Source organism: Elgaria multicarinata, chromosome 9, assembly GCF_023053635.1.
Source record: "Elgaria multicarinata webbii isolate HBS135686 ecotype San Diego chromosome 9, rElgMul1.1.pri, whole genome shotgun sequence".
NCBI lineage: Eukaryota > Metazoa > Chordata > Lepidosauria > Squamata > Anguidae > Elgaria > Elgaria multicarinata.
The window spans coordinates 59596486-59616483 of record NC_086179.1 but is presented as its reverse complement, the minus strand read 5'-3'; the positions used below and the strand labels follow the sequence as shown (position 1 = coordinate 59616483).

The following is a 19998-nucleotide window of genomic DNA, read 5'->3' as shown; positions in this document are numbered from 1 at the left end:
GGCAACAGTATTATCAATGCAGGTTCCAGGTTTAAGGGGAACCTTGGGCAAGATGCCATCATAGAATCATAGAATTGGAAGGGGCCTACAAGGCCATCGAGTCCAACCCCCAGCTCAATGCAGGAATCCACCTTAAAGCATCCCTGACAGATGGATGTCCAGCTGCCTCTTCAACGCCTCTAGTGTGGGAGAGCCCACAACCTCCCTAGGTAATTGGTTCCATTGCCATACTGCTCTAACAGTCAGGAGGGTTTTTCCTGATGTCCAGCTGGAATCTGGCTTCCTGTAACTTGAGCCCATTATTCTCTGTCCTGCACTCTGGGATGATCGAGACGAGATCCTGGCCTTCCTCTGTGTGACAACCTTTCAAGTATTTGAAGTGTGCTATCATGTCTCCCCTCAATCTTCTCTTCTCCAGGCTAAACATGCCCAGTTCTTTCAGCCATTCCTCATAGGGCTTTGTTTCCAGACCCCTGATCATCCTCATTGCCCTCCTCTGAACACACTCCAGCTTGTCTGCATCCTTCTTGAAGTGTCATGCCCAGAACTGGATGCAATATTCAGAAGGTCCCTATCTCTGAGAGGGCCCTCTTCCATGTCACCACTGCTGCCCATTCACTTGCCTTCTCTCTATGGACTCAATCTGCACAATGTTTCAGAGGGAGAGTGCTAGACAAGTGGATGATGTGGTTCCAATCTTGTCAATGCTTGCATGCTTTCAATGGGCAAATGAAGAGGCAGCAATAGCACATCAAACAGGGATGTTGAACTTCAGATCTGTGGTCCCAATCTGAGCTACCTGGGGTTCCAGTCTAATCTTCTGGGGTTCTCCAGATAGGCACTGCCACTTCCCCAATTGTTTTCCCTGAACAATTGTTTGGCGTTTCCTGGATTTTGCAGTGTTTTTCCCATTCTCAAAGGTTGGAATGCCTCTATGCCTTAGTTACTGGCAGTAAGAGCTTTAAGCTAAACTATGCTGGTATCTTTGGTACTTTCATCTAATCTTTTGCTGCTGGTCCTACTCCTTTTGCCTTGGGTCCTGCCCACCACTGGAATGTAGCCCCTAAAAACTCCTCCAAAATGGAATTTGGCCCTCATGCTAAAAGAGGTTCAACTCCTCTGAAGGAGAAGGACAAACAGGGCCAGAAAACATTTCCATCTCGTCACTTGTATTTAGCAAGGGTTTGTATGTTTGAGAATGAGATAATTCTTTGTCACTGTAATTTTACTTCATGTTCCCAGAGCTATAAATCCCATGGAAAGACACTGAAAAACACCCAATAGAATTGGGTTTCTCTTTTACTTGGGGAATAACTCTGTGGCATTTATTTGTATAAGAACCTGTGTAATGCAGTGGTTATGGGATTTGGACGAATGGTGCCATAAGCAGCCTCATGCTATTTTAACACATGATTATTTTAATACCTAACACAAGTTATGTTTGTCCTTAATGTTTTCATAAAACCACTATTGAAAATAGTAGTGTTTACTCATGTTAACTAGCAGTCTGAAAATACATTAGGAGGTTGAGAAATGGATAAATTTACATTGGATTGAATGTTTTCTTCCTCCAATAGAAGTTCCCTCCATTGAAAGAAATCCCTCCAAGTTCCTTCTGATAAACTTTTATTCTATCAGAGGAAGCTTTAATGGTGGCCTTTTAAAAAAAAGCAAACCTCTATATTATTCATACAAGAATAAATGTCATACTTGCACAATCTCTTAAGATTATAACTTTATTTAGTTAGTTAAAACATACAATGTTTCATTGAAACTGTGTAGCACTCTTTTTTCAACAATTGTAGTCCAACTGTTGATCTAACAATACAGTGTGTATCTCTATATATACATATACAATATATACAAATAGTATCATACCTGTACACGAAGGCTTGATATATTGATTTTAAAATCAGTCACTGAAAACATCAATGGCAAATTGTACTCTGAAAACCTGAACTTTGGGGACTGAAAAGGTACTGATGTTTATTGCAATGGAGGGGCCCAGTCAAAAGCTTCATGCACACAGGAGCTTCCCATGCCCTCATATTCAAAAACTGTGTTCACACAGCAAAGCCCTTGCATGCATGGACTTTTGCACTCAATACAGCCCTCACGGGCCAAGATCTAAAGAATCATGAACTGACTTCTATGAGCCCGCAGAAAAGCTTTAAACTTATTTTTCCTCAAACAGCCTCTATGCTTTTCCACCACACATACCAACTGCTTTTGAAACTGACAGGAGTTTCGTGATCAGTTTACGATACAGTCTGCGGGTGTAGGATTTATAAAAGAAGATGTTGACTAGCACATGACCTTGGGCTCACCTAGAGTAGTAAATGCCAACCATAGTTTTTAACGTTAGTGTGACTTGATGAAACTTGAGTACACAGAATTTCAGTTTGAGCAAACATTATTTCTCAAGAAATTTCCATCTGACAGATCTTTCCTGGGTATACAAGGTGAATGAATCATGGACATAATGCATTAGCCATCAACCATATGATGAAAGCATATATACAGAAACACAAAATCCCAAACCTACATTATATACAAAATACTTACAATATATACACACATAATTTACATACAGAGGCTATCCATAAATACTGAAAAATAGGCTTTTAACTTCAACAGGTTACTGTTCTATAAATAACATGTTATATTTTATGAATGAAACATGGAAGACAGCAATTTTAAAATGAGGTGACAAACAGTGGTATAATTAATACTGACACTACTAGCTCAGGTGATATTGAGAGATCTCAAGAGAGAGCTGCAGCCTTTCCCAACCTCATGCCCTCCGGATGAGATGGGCCACAACTCCCAACCTTGCTTATCCTGGTCATGCTTGCTGGGAATTGCAGTCCAACACATCTGCAGGGCCCCAGGTTGGGGGATGATGGCCTAGTGGTACTCAGCAGAAGCAGCTGGAGAACTTTGTAGTCACCAAATGACAGAAAGCTGTGTGATTCACAGTGTACTGTCCAGATATCACTTGCACAGCTATGACTCAGTGTCACTTCTTGAGGTACAAGTGCTGTCACTTTTTTTTCACTTGTCACTCTTCCAGTTGTTGAGATGAACCAAAGAAGCAATCCTTTTAGGTTACAAACTCTTTCCAGTGATGGAAAATGTTTTGCCGTTATTACCTATCTCATACCGTTGGCTTAAAGATACTGGGCAATACTAGTATTTGTTTACAAGGAACAACATTAATGGGTAAAGAGGAACAGCTGCCGCTTTAACTGAGACTTGTTCTACATACTTTCAAGAGTATCTAAGGTGTTAAACTGAGTACCACTAGACTAGTACACTATGTAACAATGTAATTTTAATTATGTTAAATCTATCTACTACAGATGTATAATGCAATCCTAATCCATTGAAGCCAGTGGTAGTTCTGAGACAAAAACAAATAAAAATCTTTCATTATATCAACCAATTGCTTAGAAAAATGTGATCTTTGAAATTCTAAGATGTTCTTTTGGGAGTTCAGAGCCAAACAAAGTTTGAGTTCTTAAGTATAGGTATGGCGGTTGGGTTACCTGGATTCTCTGAGAATGAGATTATTAGGACTGTTTTTCAAGTACAGTTCATATTGCCCTGTCCAGGACTATGGCTTTGATTCAAAAAGTCAAGCCATTCACAACTAGTAAGCAAAAGATTACAGTCACTTTTCAGTAAGGCAGGTTTCTATTGATACTGACCTCAATGGAATTGGGATTATAGCCATAGTAGCTAGCAATTGCCATGCGGTATACAAACAAAAACATTTGCATTATCAGTTAAAAAACCTAGACACAATGGCAGACATCTGCCAAATATTAAAAATGGGCTTAGACTTTTTTAAAAAAATGAAATAAAAATGCTTGTTTAGTTAGCTAATTACATGCCATCATTTGATCCCTCCAACTGAACTGTTACTTCTTGAAATTAGATACATTGGTTTTCTAAATTATTATGCCAGGTGGACATTGTTGAAAGCGGTCCACAGAGTATTACACTGTTAAAACTCTGTCTGTTCAGATTCTCATAGAATGTCCTTTCCAGCAGCATTGGAAGCAATGCTGAAGGTGCGCTGATGCAAGTACCATATCTCTTCAGCCTGGGATTGAAATAATGCAGTGAGCATGCAGAGTAACAAAACAGGGGAACGGTCCATCCCAGGCAGGTGCAGCAGCCTTACACAGATTTATTGTGGGGATAACTCTGGGATGCCCTTGCAGGGCAATCCAAGGAATGGGAAGTTCGTATAACATTCCTTTATCCCCACTCAGCCCTTTTTGTGTTCCCTGACTGGGAGGTGCACACAAATCTACCATTCCTTGTAACGCCTTGTATGCCAGCTGCACACACTGAAAGGAGAAAGGCTGGAGGAAACAGGACTCCCTTATGCCCCATGGCGATCCTTTTGCATACAGGAAAGGATCACGCTCTTAAAAACCACTGTGCAGAACCTGTCCCCCACCCCGTTAAAGCAAATTCAAGGCTCAAACAGCACACATCTATATCAGAAACAAATACACGAGATGACAAATGTAGTCAATCTAGGTTTTGCTTTGGGGAAAAAAAAAGACTACCACAGAATATCAGTTGTATTAGGAATCCCAGTTGCCTCATGAAGAGAATTTTTGCCATATACATCAAAAACTGGTGCTTTGTTATGTCATTACGAATCTCTCTTGTACAAAGAAGAACAGAACATGAAATAATTTAAAACTCCAACAATGGATGAAAACCTGACACTGAAAAATATTGTACAGTTTGCGAATACCGTACTGCTAGTAAACTGTAACAGGACCTCACTTTTACTGGTTTCAAAATAAATAAATAAAGCCAACATGTGTAACATTAATGGTCACTAGGATCATGTGCTGCTAGTAAGGGAACTCCATGTTAACAGTCAATGACCCAATGGGATTTGGTAGGTAAACAGCAAGTGAACGAAACGGGGGAGGGGGAGGGCAGAGAGAAAAAAATGCCTTTTTAAAAAAAATGGAATTGCACTATTGAGTACCTCAAGAAGAAAAATGCTAAGATTGCATTATCATGAATAGATCAGTAATTTGCTAAATGCAACTTCTATACATCCCTCTTTAATGTCAAGGGGCTTGCTTGGGTATAGCACTAATTGAATTGGATGCAAGGTTTACTACATACAAATTGTTTTAACATCCAGTTAGATGGGATGAAATCTTTTTTAAAAACATGACTATTTGATCAAATAGCTAATTGACGTAGGGTGTGGTGATTTATGTTGGTTGGATTAGACACATTACCCTGGGCTCTTCTTCACAAATATTTGTTCGGTTTTACTTTGTTTTAGCATAACTGAGTTACATACAGAACTCAGTTACAGTTCTAGTCTTTCCAATTAATCAATGTTTAGCATAATAGGTTTCCAAAAATATTTTCTTTTGGCCAAAAAATATAATTTTTAAGGATATGCCTCTATAGACAGGCAAACCACGTGAATTTAGAACACTGATTAAACAGTTTACTAATTTCCTCCTACCCTTATTTGGATCAACTTACAAAACATTTTCTTAAAGTCAAAATAGTGCTTTTGAGGTCCATAAAATTTTTGGTACAAAAATAATAGTGTTTTTTCTCACTTTCAATAGTTAGCTTAGCCCCCTACTGTAAACTAACTTATTTCTCCCATCAATTGTTTCCATTAGGCACATTCAAGTAAATAATAAAAAATATCCAAGTAACAATGACAAAAGCCAAACAAGGCTTGATAAAATTTTACAGAGAGAGCTGTCCATTCTCTGGAATGGAATAAATAGTCACTTCCCTCAGCCAAAGATTCAGGTGGTTTGATGTTAGTATCCATTACCATCGTGCAGAATAGTTTCTTTTTTTAAAAAAAAAGTCCACCTATTCTACAATCAGAAGAACCAGCATCAAAGAATCTGCATTTCAAAGGAAGCAGAACTGCAAACATGGGTAAGAAGTTCTTTCTGTCAGTAGATGGTTGAACAAACACTGGGGTCCAAAGCAGATAGTTAATGACCATCAGAAGCAGCGTTGCTGGTCCAATCCAGAATGATCAAAGTCATACTTCCAGTCATCACAAATATGCCACTGAGCAGGAAAAGAAGAGCCTACAAAGACAGTTAACAAAAATAGTGAAAGGTTATTTTGCCAGAAACAAGTAGGATTTGATACAAAAAAACTATTATGGATGTGTAAAGGAACTACATATGCAACTTTAAACACACCTTAGCGGAGATGTAGCTGTGAAAACTATAAAGAAAACTTAAGCACAGTGTGCAATTCGTTTACACATGGGAAGGTTATAGTTAAGTATCTGTTCGGAGTATAAAGGCTGCTCTCAAATCCCAAATGTTATATATTGTATTGGTTTTATATGCTCTTTTAATTAATTTGATGTATTTGATTTATATTGTATTGCTATACTAATGTTGTTCCCCACCTTGATCCAAAGGAAGAGGCGAGTAATAAATAAATAAATTAATAATAATAATAATAATAATAATAATAATAATAATAATAATAATGTTTCTTCAGATCTGGGTTTAAGCCCATTTAAAGCTATAAAACCCAGGGCACCTAATTCTAAATACATAGCTTAGACATGCCCTATTGATTCTAAATTGTGTTTGCTTCCATGTTTTATGTCTCAGGTAAGGATGTTAGCCAGATATCCTAAGTGTACCTGCTTTAATTTCATTTTGATAAATGGAACTTATTACCAAGGAACTGTGGTGGTTTAATAGTTCCATGTGAAACATCATTATCATTCCAAGGATAGACTGATACATGATTCAAGGTTGACTGTAGTGGGGTTATTCTGACAGATCCATGGAAGCGTAGAGCTCAGCTGTCCAAAATGTTAGAACATAGACCAATACTGAAGGAGCAGCTATGTTACATAAAGTCTAGCAGAAGGCTTTGAGGAAAAGCACTTAAATGGCAAGAAATTGACCTAAACAAATTAATGTAAATATGGGACAGGTACTGAACACGTAACTGAACACATCACTAAACTCATTTCAATCAGGCATATTCTTCGAAAAAGGTGCTCTTGTCAGAATTCAAAATGTTACTGTAACAATATCAGAATCTTTATGATGGCACAAAGTGAATTCAGATGCCTGATTATTTAAAGAGCAAATTAATAGTGGGAATTAGAGCTGGAATCCCACCTGCTAAAAGGATCATGGACAACAGACTCCCTAAAGAGAAGGGAGATGGGAATGAGGTGTGGGACAGAGATTCATGGCAATTCTACTGCAAGTGAGCTATGAGCTTGATTGATTGTCAATCACTGTGCTAAATGCGCACAGTAACCCTTATGTCACCAGCCCAAAACTTTGCTATTCGTTATGTGGACAAGCATTATTAGGAGTACTCCTCCTGGGTACTTACCCCAATCTTCTGAACAGATTTCATGGATTCTTTCTTCACTAGCTTAATGTAGAAAGCAGATGGCAGTATAAAGATCAGCATGGCTGCAGCAGAGGCACCTATATTAAAAAATAATAATCAGACTATTAGTTCCTATTTCATTATTCAGATATTTTATAGCTTAAAACACCCACACACCCAAGAACAACAACAGAAGACCCCTTACCAATGAATCCAAATATATCTCGAATTGTAGGAACAAAGATCACGAGGATGTTGGTGAATACCAACAGAGCGAAGGTAATAGCACAATGGCGCAACCAACTAAATTCTTTGCTTGCACACAACAATTGTGTGATGGAAGTGCGGATCTGTAAAATAAATAGATACAAATATTTATTAAATCACAAAATGTCTTAAAGACACATACAAAGTATTTCATTTTTTAAATGTCTGAAAATGTTCCTAAAAACACACAAAAAAATTAACAGGATTTTTTTTATCTATCAAGTGGAAATCATCACAGAAATGCTAAATTAGCTTGATTTCCAAATTGCTATCAAAACTATGGAAGAAAGAAAACATTCTCCCCTCCCCAGCGCCTTCCCAAAGTACTTACTGGAAAAATCACAACTGGCACAGTAAGCGTTACTGCCATCAGGACCGCCAGGCGCACAATAAGGAGGAGCACGTCCGCTCCCAGGACTTCAGAATATGTGTGAAGCAACTCTGGTTCAACATTTCCTGCAAAGAAAATGCCATTTTAATAGAATGTTTATTATATAAATAAGTACAATAGAAAACCCCCCTGCACTGCTTAAAATTGTGTGAATCTATTGCAATGTGGCACTGTGACTCAGGAAAAGGAATTTATTTATGGTCAACCCTAATCAGTTTTGATGAACCATGTTATAAATGGCAAAAATTCTTAATCATATCAATAAGACCATTTGGTAAACACAAAATACTTTTGCAGTTCTTATCTAATATTCCCACAATGGGTTGTATTCATTGTTAGTCCTACTTAGAGTAGACTCATTAAAATGAATGGGACGAAGTCAGACTAACATTGGCTACAACCTACCACTGATTGCAAACTAAATATCTCCATCATATTCACCCTGTGCTAAAGCTGCACAGTGTATCCCTCTCACTCATCAAATGAAACTAGAACAACAGGTCTCAGCAATTTTACTTGGGTCTGTATTAGGGGATGGAGGATGCCAAAAAGCAAAGGGTGTAAGCAAAACATCTACTTTACATGTAATAGGTTTTGTTTAATAGTTTACATGTAATACTTTAACGTAAAACCCAGGAGTTATATTCTCCTGTCGCCCACATTTCTAACACCATTCACTCCACCTGCAACATGACCCAAGACGTCTCTACCCAGAGGTGTGCCCCACTGAGTCCAGTGGAACTTGCTTCTTATTACCAGTACATCTTAAACTGCAGGTTAGAACTAGTGACTCAGAAATACATTCCAAATAAATGTATAAGACTTATTTTGATGCCTTTAGGGGGAGCAAGCTCCTTACAGCTCTCACTTGAGATTAGATTCGTAGTTGTAAAATACAAAGGGCACATAAGAATTTAGTGCCAAAACAAGAATTCAGAGCTTAAATCTGTAATCTGGCAGCTGCATCTTTTTTATATTTACTGTGGAGTAGACACAGGGGGCTGATCTTGGTGAACCCCCTATATCTACCCTACAGTAAAAAAAGAAGTAGCTGCAAGATATGGATTTAAGGTAATGTCTCTTTTGGCCCTTAAAAGTGGTTTAGACTGGAGGAATTCCATAACATGCTTAGATTTCCTCTACTGAATTCAAAATAGTACAAGGCCTTAGCTAGACCTAAGGTTTATTCCGGGATCATCCCAGGGTCATCCCTGTTCATGTAAATAACACACAGGGTATCCCGTGAGCAGGCAGGGATGACCCCAGGATAAACCTTAGCTACTCCTAAGGCCCAAGTGTGCTTTATTCTGGTTGGCTTGTGTGTGCCCAAACTCTCTCTGTGTGTGTGTGTGTGTGTGTGTGTGTGTGTGTGTGTGTGTGTGTAGGCTGGTGGCTCCAATGTCAGTAGGGCAGTAAATCCAATCCGGTCAGAACCAGCCAGAACTCTAAAGGAGCGATCCAAAGTCCTTTAGCGTTCCAACTGAAAGCCGGAACAGATTCACCACCTCACGGATATCAGAGCCACCAGCCTCCACTGCTGTATATGGAAAGCTTTAAGTACAAAAACAGAAACTGAAAACAAAACGCTATTTACCATAAAATGTCAGGTAGCCGAAGAGAGCAGCCAGAAGATACATGAGGAACATGGCAAAAAATGAAACATTGGATACCTTCATCATTCTTCTGCGGCTTCGGCTATTTCAAAGGAATAAATGTGTTATTACTTCTGAAATGCATGCTTCCATTCCTGTTATTTTCTATGAAATATATGATCTATGTAAATGCACATAAGTCTTACCCTTTTAATTCTTCATAAATAGGAAGAATAGCAGGATGACAGACAAAGGAAAATGTTAGGATCGGTACAGCGTAGACAGTCTGAAAAATATAAAAATGCATTTATGCATATATTTTTTTATAACATTAACATAAGAAGTCAATTCTCAATTTATTCTTTTAGGTGAAATCCTATGATATGTGCAATATTCAAATGAGAAAGTGGATATATTACCCTCAGATTCACAATGTCAGGATAACTATTAAATGCATCGGAGCACCTTCCCATTCCGTTGAAATGCATTACAGTTCGACTGAAATGAATGGGAATATAGGCATGTTGTACCAAACCAGCACTGATCTAAACCTCATTACAGCTCCTAGGGAAGCTTACTGACTGACTTATCAACACAGTTCCAGAGGTTAGACGCAATATATAGGTATAGAACACTAGTGGGTTTTCAAAATACATAGTTTCCCTAAATAGCTCACATTGTTAAAATCAGCCATGTGCTCAAGTGATTGGCCTCCTTGGTGCCCAAAAACAAATGCTCTCCATTCCACAATAATCTTTATTTAGCTCAAGGTCAATCAAAGAAGCACTGAACCTTACTACAGTCACACAGTGTTCTTTCGTAAGGGGAAGGGGAATTTTGAACAGTTAATGAGGCTTTGAAAGAATCACAATCGCATTTCCAATAGGAATATACAGATTCTTTCCCCGTTTACTTATGCTGATTTTTACCTGTGAATTGAAGATGAAATATTTCGGTGTGCACATGTCATCACTAGTTATATTGACTTCTGTTCCATTAAGAGGTGCAACAGTTGACAGATGTTCTAGGGTAGCGTTCAGAGTTGCATTAGCCAAATCATGTTCTAGTCCACAAGGAAGCTGAAATTTCTTGCAAATGACCTAAGAATGACCATGGTACAGTCTGTTACTTTCACTTGATAAATTTGTTTTAGATCTAATGGTCAGGCATAATTATATGTCATCTCTAATCTGACTTGAATTAAATATCCAAAGCATTTAAAAATGTATAGAAAAGGCTATACTTACAACTATAAGGAAGAAGACCATGCACAATAAGGAAAATCCACTGGTGTATCCCAGATAACCTGTAATAAAGAAATGTTTTAATATGGACCCTGCAATTCATCTGAAAGATAACGTATCCAATACCACAGTCTGCACAACTCAAAATTGGGTTTCCAAGTTAATATGGCTTTGTGAAAACGGATACAGTTAATGTATTGATTCAATACCCACTTACAATTCAAATCTTTTAATTGAGTATATGGATTTTTCATTTATATTCTATTATTAGTCCAAATTTAACAGTTAAATTTACAATGCAATCATTTACATGCATGCTCAGAAGTAAGCCCCATTGAGTTCAGTGGGACCTACTCCCAGTTGAGTATGCATAGAATCAGCCTTAGTATTCTTTCAGCTGCCATAATTTATTAATGTAACACTTTAGGTAAAATGTTCATATTGGCATATACAGGTTGTCAGTATATGTCAAAATACTTCAGCAAGCCGATCGAGTCATTTAGCTCTGTACAGGGCAGAGATGCAGAAGTGGCATTCATTGGCATTATTTCCTAGTTTTACCTAAAAATCAAAAACTGCTTACCTAAATTTTTCAACAGCGACAAAGGAAGAATGAGCACCAGGGATACCAATATAACCAGATAATCACCATTGATATACCATTCTCTGTACGAAAAGAAAGAGCAGCCACAGTTAAAGCTTTGCATGGTTATCACACATCTACAATTTACAAAGAGGCTGTATTGGTACTGCAGTGTAATAGAGGAACAACTAATTGAGTACAGTGAATACAATCTGAAGTACCTGGTGCACATGGGTTCCCATTTCTGGCTAAGGATCTATAAGTCCACCCTTTGGAAAACTGAGTAGCTGTCAATAGGGATCTTGTGCAAGTGATATTGTTTTACTGTGTCCCAGGCAATCACACTTAATTAACTTCCACAGAAATCAACAATTCTGAGTTCTAATTGACAGCTTTAGAAGGCAGGCAGCGTAATCCTAAACATGTTTACTCAGAAGCAAGTCTGAGTTCAGCGGGACTTACGGCCTAGTAATTATGCTCAAGACTGTAGCCTAAATTAACTTTTAGCATTCAGCTGAGACTAAAGCCCTCATTACTCCCACAGTGCTCCTACCCCACCCCTGCTCCTGCATTTGCTTTAAAGTAGATCTCACTGCCTTCAATGGAATTTACAGTGAAGCAATTGTGCATAATATTGAATTCTTGATCCGGGTGATCTAGGGAGAAAGTAATCCTTCTAACAAAGTATATGAATAAATTTATACTTTAAACCACAAGTTAGCCTAGTGGAGAGCAGAAGATCACACAGCAATGTGTGTGTGTACAGTGTGTACAGGCATTCTATTTCCTGTGCTTGCAGATGTGCTCATACAAGCACACTAAGGGAGGGGATACACACAAAGAATGCACTGTTATGTCCTATGGAGATCTATGTTCATGTGGATGCTGAATGCATGGGGAAAGATCATCCCTCCCCTGCAAAAATTAGGTCTTCTGCTACAAAATAACTCCTAATCTTTATTGCTATTCTAAACACACTGAGCACAGCCCTGAGAAAGTGAGTCTAATACCACTGAATTGTGAGCCTAAATACCACTGAATTTGATAGTACAATACCAGAACTTCAGTAGACCCACAAGTTATGTTTACACCCAACACCTGTGTTTCAATTTCTGCTATAAGAGTAGCATCCTACAATGCTTAAAATTGGATAATCATTCTTACAATAATAGTTTGGTTAAAGGTAGTGTTCAAAAGCCATCTTATATGTACTGGCTTCCAAAAACAGGTTAGAGAAAACTGTTTTGGAGATGTTATGCTGCACTGCTTTTATGATTTTTTTCAATATTGTATTATATAATTTAATCTTTGTTAACTGCCATTATTGGGGAGCAGATATAAATACCGCAGATAAATTACAGGTCTATAGCCTTGTTCTGAAAATGTAATAGACATTGCGTCCAACTGGAAGTTTTTTCCTAATCCCAGTCCTAGTCCCAGTCCTAGACTGTATCGTATGTCAAATAGAACACTGAAGAAGTAGGCACGCATAGCTGGATCTTAACAATAATCTGTTCAGATACAATTTCTAAAATGTTAGTTTCCGTTCCTATGAATTGTTTGTCTGCTGAGACGTTCCAAGACCTACCCAGTGTTCTCTTCAATGTTCATAAATGACTTGATGACCAACGGTAACTCATATTTCACTATGTAGAGGTAGCTTGACATAGCTGCAGGGGAATAATATTGTAGGTCATTACAAGCAGGGAACATGGTACACAAGAGTCACAAAACATGTTTCGAAATGCCATTTGAGGTCACTAGTGGAAACCTATTGCGTGACAAAGTTGTTCCAGCAGAATATAGAAAAAAATGTTTTTTAAAACGTACAGTGTGTCTGAAAACGCTTACCTCCAATGTTCTGCATTGTAATTGATACGGATGCTGCAAGTTTCCCTGCCATGCCAAATGCCTTCATTCCCAGTTGTTCATATAACAGAGACCCTATAAAACAGAACAGTTGCAAGTATGTAATTTACAAAGGATGAGCAGGGAAAAGGTGAATCTCTCATTTATGAATTGGTGTTATCATACCTCCTTCATTAGCAGTCTTCAAAAGGAGGTGAACGGAATATAAAGAAAATATCGACACAAAGACTAGAAGAATTCTGAAAACAAACACAAATACAATTTTCACTTTGACTGAAATGAGTAAATAAGCAAGGTGTAGAAAGAAAATATAAAACACATGAGACTTGATCCTAACAAAAGTATACATGTTTGTCCTATGTACTTCAATGGAAATATTTAAACATGTGCTTTACTTTTTCCCTGAAATCAATGACATTCAAAAAGTGATAAAATAAGGCTGCAACCCTATATGCACTTTATCAAGGAGTAAGTCTAATTGAAGTCAATGGGACTTACTTCTGAGTAGAAATGTGTGGGATTGCACATTTAAAAGTGATTGGTTATTTACTTTGGGAATGATACAAACAAAAATTAAAAAGAAATACAATTAATATAGCGGTGACCTTTATTGTGGCTCAGGTTGCAAGAAACGTTCCAGCAAGGATTACAAAAAGCCCAATTGACGCACCATTTAAACTGGATTACCTGGATTTAAACCAGTTCAGGCTCATAGTGGATTAAATCCATGTACTTTTAATGTGACATGCCTTTTCTACTCAAATGAGAAACATCTGAGACATCAATAGAGAAGATGGACTGTTACTATATAGTGACAACCTATAACATGCTGGCAAAACACATGTAAATATAATTTTGTTGACTCGAAGGGGTAATATACTATTCAATACATATAATGCAAGTTATCCTAGGGTTTCCATTTACTGTGCAGGATCCAGCACATAAGTTTCATATGCTGAAATCCCACTGATCTAAGTAGTAATATTACACTGTTTTAAATGGAGTAACAGATCATGTTTACTCTGAAGTAAGGTCTACTAGGTCCGGTGAAACTTCCTCTCTAATATATACACTTAGGATTTCTGCCTTATAGTACATTTTTTAAAAAATGTTTTATATGGGAAATAAAGGCAATTAATCTTTGGGAAACAATAAGACTAAGAGTCTGATGCAAAACACACTGATTGGGTTCACACGTTCACCACAACCATAGTGTGTTGTGGCGGGTGCCATGGGTTGGCACGCATTCTGAATATTCAGCCTCCAGTGGGGGGTTGCCATGGTTTGTTGCGTCATCTGAACCTGGGGTTGTTTGATAATTAAACAACCCTCAAATAACCCATGATCAAACAACCCCTGCCACTTGAGTTGAAAGACACGGTGGGCTGTGGTAATCATGTGAACCAGCCAACAGGCATCAATAAAAATCTCTCCACTCCACTTAAATGGACTTTGTATTAGAGCTTGCTCTCCAGAGAGTACCAGCAGCATGCATTATGCTGATGACATTGTAACCACTGCAAAACTTTCATGGAGCATGAAATGGCACATAACCCGTTCAAATTATTATCACTCTTGTTTAAATACTGTATGGCACATCTTTTGCTTAATTAATTTTGTTGACATAATACAAATTTCCGTATTAAAATAATTAGCAAAAAACAAATAAATGCCATACACCTAGATGTGCTTCACACTTCAGTTGGTTTTGGTGGCAACAGTAACATTACCAGCATACTGCATGTTGGGACATCTCAAACTGACCATCACTGAGTCATTGTTAGGGACCTGAGAAGACAGAAGGGGAAATTTAAATACATTAAAATGCAGTTGTGCTTAAAATATATAAATTGGGCCATCGTAAGAGAAGAAGAACTTAGATTTTACCTAACATAAGTCCTACTGAGAGTTGACCCATTGAAATGAATGGTACTTATGACTAACTTAAGTCCCATCCATTTTAATGTGCCTATAAGTAGGATTCATGTTGGATTATACTCAATGAATTAATATTTTAAATATGACATTTCAGCCAACCCAAATTAAAGGATAGGCATTCCAGGGTAGGATCACTTATTTCACACATGACACTTAAAACTTTAATGGGATTTGCTTCAATTAAGTGCCTTTAAATTTCTCCCTCTGTTGGTGTGCATATATGAAAGATTGAAATGCAGTTTTAAATACACTGCATTGGGCTGTTAAATAGATCTCTGATGATGCGGAAAAGTGGATTTACAATCACAAAAATCTTGTAATATTCTGAGTTTTTTAGTCCCACAGGCATTCTTTTTTAAAACATATAATTGTACACAACTTGGCTATGGTTTTGTAAAACATTATAACATTTCCTCCTTCAACGGAAGCATTTCTTTGGTCCCTTTTAAAAAGGCATCCTATTTTTACATGGGGTTTTATTTATTTTTGCACCATATGTTTTGACGCTCTGATAAAGGATTACACTGCAATAGAAGCTACCATGCTTATCTCTTGCTGGCTTTGCCTTTCCAAGGATATCCCTCCTAGATACACACTGCCCCCTAAAGGAATCTATATGTAAGACCGAAAGGCATCTCCCTGTTTTCCATCCCAGTGAACATGCCACTAGATGTCTCATTTGTCTTCCTCTCCTGTCTGCTGCCCTCCACTTCACTAATTTCAAAACTTTGAATATATATTTATATAAAATATAAAACCTAAAAGGTGCAGTGATGTAAATAGCAATGCTGGAGCAAGCAGTAATTCAAAAAGAAACTGACAGGGCAGTGTATTGGTGAAATTGCCAAGATACAGTATAATGGGTTATGATTTGGCCAAGATACAGTATAATGGGTTATGATTTAGCCAAAATTAAGCATTTTGAATCCTACTGAAGTCAATAGATTTAAACATGTGCTGATGTCTCCTTTTTGAATCAATGGGTCTCAAAAATGCTTTATTTTTCCATCGAACTTTCTTTTGCATTTAAAATGGTATGTAGCTTGATTCCATGAAAGTCCCACAGAGAAAGGAGCTTCCACTGGCTTCAGTGTGCGTGAGATTTCTTCTCTAGTCCCATTTACCTCAGTGGGATTAAACTGGTGCATGTTCAAATACTCAAGAAGTTTAACTTGTACAGGAACATAACCTTATCCACTGCACTCTATTTTTGCTTCCCATAAACAACTGCTACATTTTAGGCCTGATGACACTTTCAGAATCAACATGCACAAATAACAACAATGCAACACCATAATTAAAATGCATTCTAATACTTACACAAAGAGGGCAATTCCAGTGTTTGCCATGGCATAAGAAAGTCCAAGGATGCCACTGCCTACAATAGCATTGCTCAGATTAAATACTGACATTCCAAAGGAAGTAGTACCTGGATGCTGTGAATAAGAATACGTGTGAGGTTGGTTAATAATTGGTTCACAATAAATTACTTGTATATGGCTTTAATTTGCATAAATAGTCTTCATTTGTGTGCTTATGTTAAAAAGATTAACAGATGCATGCTTACATATTCAGTTTCATATTTCTTCTTTCCAGGATTGGATTCAAGTAAAAAGTTTTGGTTTTCTGGATCCATGTCTGCATAAGAGCTGTGAGAGGGGAAAAAACCCAGCAACTTTAAATATTATAATCAGTTTCCCACATAGAAGAAGCAGTAGAAAACAGTTTTGGTTTTCAATTATAGATCACACTGATTTTGATTGAACTCATTTCTGGAGATGTGTTTAGAATTTAGGTGCCAAATACAAAGGTTTGAAAAGACGTGTTTTCCTTCTTGTTTGTTATGTATGCAAACATTAAGATGCTGTCCACTCTTAAGCATTTTTTAAACTTTTTTTTTTCTAGAAATCAAGACTGGAATCCAAGTCTATCAAATAATCATGGAGAGATTGTGATGCTGTAAAAACAAAAACAATGCAGAGAAACCTCTCTGACCTCTTCATAGCAGCTGGTTTGGTTGGGTAGGAGTAGCTGAAGTCATTGCTGTTGGAGCTGTAGCTACTGCTGTCTTCATCGGGGGTCATGTTGAGCTTGCCCATTTCAGCTTTGGTCATGATGGGATCCAGGCCGCCTTCTTCGGTACCAGCAGGCAAATTAATTATTTGGGTTTGCAGCAGCAGCCTGGGTCCCTTTTGATCTTTTGTCCTTGGCTGGTGGACTTGCCTTGTCTGTGAAGGTAAAAAAGGAAACGTCAATACTGCAGTGGTCTCCCGAAGTGGGTCACGTGAGCAGCCGCCGCTGCTGCTGCTGCTGCTGCCGCCGCGGCTGCTGCTCACCGCGGCTGATTCATCGGCAGCCAGGCGAGTGGAAAAGTACCAGCAGGGGAGGGAGGGAGAAGGGGAGAGAGAACGGGAAGGAAAAGTACAAGAGAGCAGAACAAAGATAATCTCCAGCTGCAGCACGGGAGCCCACGCCACCGGGGGAGAAGAGCTGCGTGGGAAAGGCCAGGGTGCGCCAAAGGCACATTATTCTCTGCCCAACAACGGATCGCTCGACCTACTCATCAACCCCCAACCCACCCCCCATCACCCCTCACCTGCTTTTTAAGGGAAGGTTAATCGGGCACGATAAAATTAAATTGTAAAGACACGTGAGATTCAAGAAAACAGACTTATACAGATTTATTTTACACACAAACACGGCTGGGTCCAGTTTTGGAAGCGAACCAACTCCACCCCTGCTTCGTCTTTTGCCGGGAACTGAACATGATGCAACCCAGTCGAGAAATTGTCACATCCCTTTTCTTTACACCAACCACGGTTTCCACCTCTATCCTTTCCAAACCGTTTCCTCCTGCTGCTTCTTCTCCCCCTCCCTCAGCGATCCCCCACCCCCCAAATCCCTGCATTTTACCACTGAAAAAAATGCAAATCAGTCACAAGACTGCACCACCGGTGACTGTTTGATGCTGGTGGATTGGTTTTCTTTTTAATTGAAAAACTGCTAGGGCACCATAACCCCGGCTGTTGTTGATGTTTGAAACATGCGTCTCGCCACGATCTTACATCAAGAAACCCCTTGGCCTTTGCCACAGCCGAATGAAACCCACCTCCACTCACGCCCCGAAAACCCCCGAAACAACGCAGCTTTTTACCTTAATCAACGAAGCTTACAATCGGGGATGTTCCGGAGCTGCTAATGCTTCTTCGTCTTCCTTTTTGCTTTTAAGGACCACGAGCTTTTTCGATGAGATTCAATCTGCCTCATCAACGAAAGCCCCCTCCCCAATTTTTAAAAATCGTAACAAATAAAAAGGCCCAGTAGGAAAAAAAAATTAAATAAAATATAAACAATCGCGTTTTGTTTTCTTTATGAAAAAATACGGTATAAAACAATAATTTATGGTTCTCTTATTAAATAAAATTAAACAACACGTATACACGCACACAAAGAGCGTTCAGGTTCTGCGCGGCTCGGTTTGCTATTGGCGATCGGCACGAGCCGACGGAAGAAGATGCTCTCGTGGAACGCCGCGATTAGGTCTAGAGAATGTCTTCCGATGCCTCCGCTTTTGAGGGCGGAATGCGCGACGTCAGAGGAGTCGGGGCAGGGGAAGGGCGCGGCTTCCACCCCGGCAACGTGTAGCGGCTTTTCTTTGTATACCAACACCGCGCTCGTGGCCCCGCCCCGGGCTCTCTCGCTTCCGACGGCCCCGCCCTTCCCTGGGCTGCTGGCGGTGGCACGGTTACCCTGCCCGCCCGGGGACCTCCCCTTCTTCGCAGCACAAAAGGCGGTCACGAGGCCGTTACTTAGCAGCCCGGCGAAAATCGACATTGCGTCGCGCTTTACTCAGATATTCTTCGAAATGCTTGGAAGCTTGAAATGACATTCCGCTGAGACTAGGGCTGTTGTTGTGGTTGCTGCGGCTTCAAAAGCCAGGGACCCGCATGTCAACTGAGTCATGGGCGAGCCTGAGTTTGCCATCTGTAAAAGCAGACTAGGAATAATACCAGAGGTAGAATGAAGCGTTAGTCCTACACAAGCAGACCCATTGCAATGAACAGGACTGAAGTGAGTTGCGATGAACTCAAGTCTCATTCATTTCAATGGGTTTACACATGTTAGTAGTGTCATGCCCCTTCTGGAGGAATCCTTTTCAGAGAAAGAGCTCAGGGTCAGGAGACCACGAGCCTGGGCCCTGGGGGGTCAGGACACAGGCCAGTAGGGCTCTTGTGAGAATGAGTGTTTGTGTTCAAGGAAAGACTCCTCCAGAGAAAGTGACTCCTCCTGAGTAGGGCTCTGACCAGTGAGGTCTAATGTACTGCAGCTGGGCTCTGAGCTGGGGCTCGGTGGGCTCTGACATTAAAAGCCTTCAGTGTCTGCTTATCTAGTGTTGGAAGCAACACTGTTCTTCCAATTACTTTTACCTTGGCCTGAGATTGATGGTCTATATACTACTGAGCCTTGGGCTCCTTCTTGACTCTGCTTCTGGACGGTGTAATGTATCTGACTGCCTAACTGTGTATTCATCTTTGCTTGCTATCTCAACTACTCCTACCTTAGTCTGACCCCAATTATCTGACTGCTTGCCTGTGCTTTGACCTTTGCCTACTAACTTAACCACTTCTGCCTAGGCTGAAACCAATGTGCTTGAACATTTGCTTGTTTCATTGCCTTACTTCTTTGTTAGCCCAGCACTCAGGGTCTGCTGCA

The 19998-nt window shown here is 39.3% G+C and overlaps 1 protein-coding gene across 1 annotated transcript; it reads right to left on the bottom strand.

The window, feature by feature from the left end:
- Positions 1 to 1722: 1722 nt before the first annotated feature.
- Positions 1723 to 18859, bottom strand: SLC38A2 (solute carrier family 38 member 2). The gene is made up of 16 exons (XM_063133968.1): positions 18440 to 18859; positions 17281 to 17513; positions 16853 to 16934; positions 16606 to 16721; positions 13513 to 13586; positions 13330 to 13422; positions 13067 to 13148; positions 11479 to 11561; positions 10899 to 10957; positions 10581 to 10751; positions 9858 to 9937; positions 9654 to 9754; positions 8000 to 8124; positions 7607 to 7751; positions 7402 to 7499; positions 1723 to 6113 (listed from the first exon to the last, which is right to left on the bottom strand). The coding sequence occupies exons 2-16, from the start codon at positions 17397 to 17399 to the stop codon at positions 6015 to 6017; spliced, it is 1527 nt and encodes a 508-aa protein (XP_062990038.1). The 5' UTR covers positions 17400 to 17513; positions 18440 to 18859; the 3' UTR covers positions 1723 to 6014.
- Between the last annotated feature and the right edge of the window lie 1139 nt (positions 18860 to 19998).

Coding starts and splice junctions, on each gene's coding strand:
- SLC38A2 (XM_063133968.1), bottom strand. CDS start 17,399: ATGACCAAAGCTGAAATGGGCAAGCTCAACATGACCCCCGATGAAGAC. Junction 16,935..17,280: donor AAACCAGCTGCTATGAAGAG/GTCAGAGAGGTT, acceptor CCCCTCTCACAG/CTCTTATGCAGACATGGATC. Junction 9,755..9,857: donor ATTTATGAAGAATTAAAAGG/GTAAGACTTATG, acceptor CCTTTGAAATAG/CCGAAGCCGCAGAAGAATGA.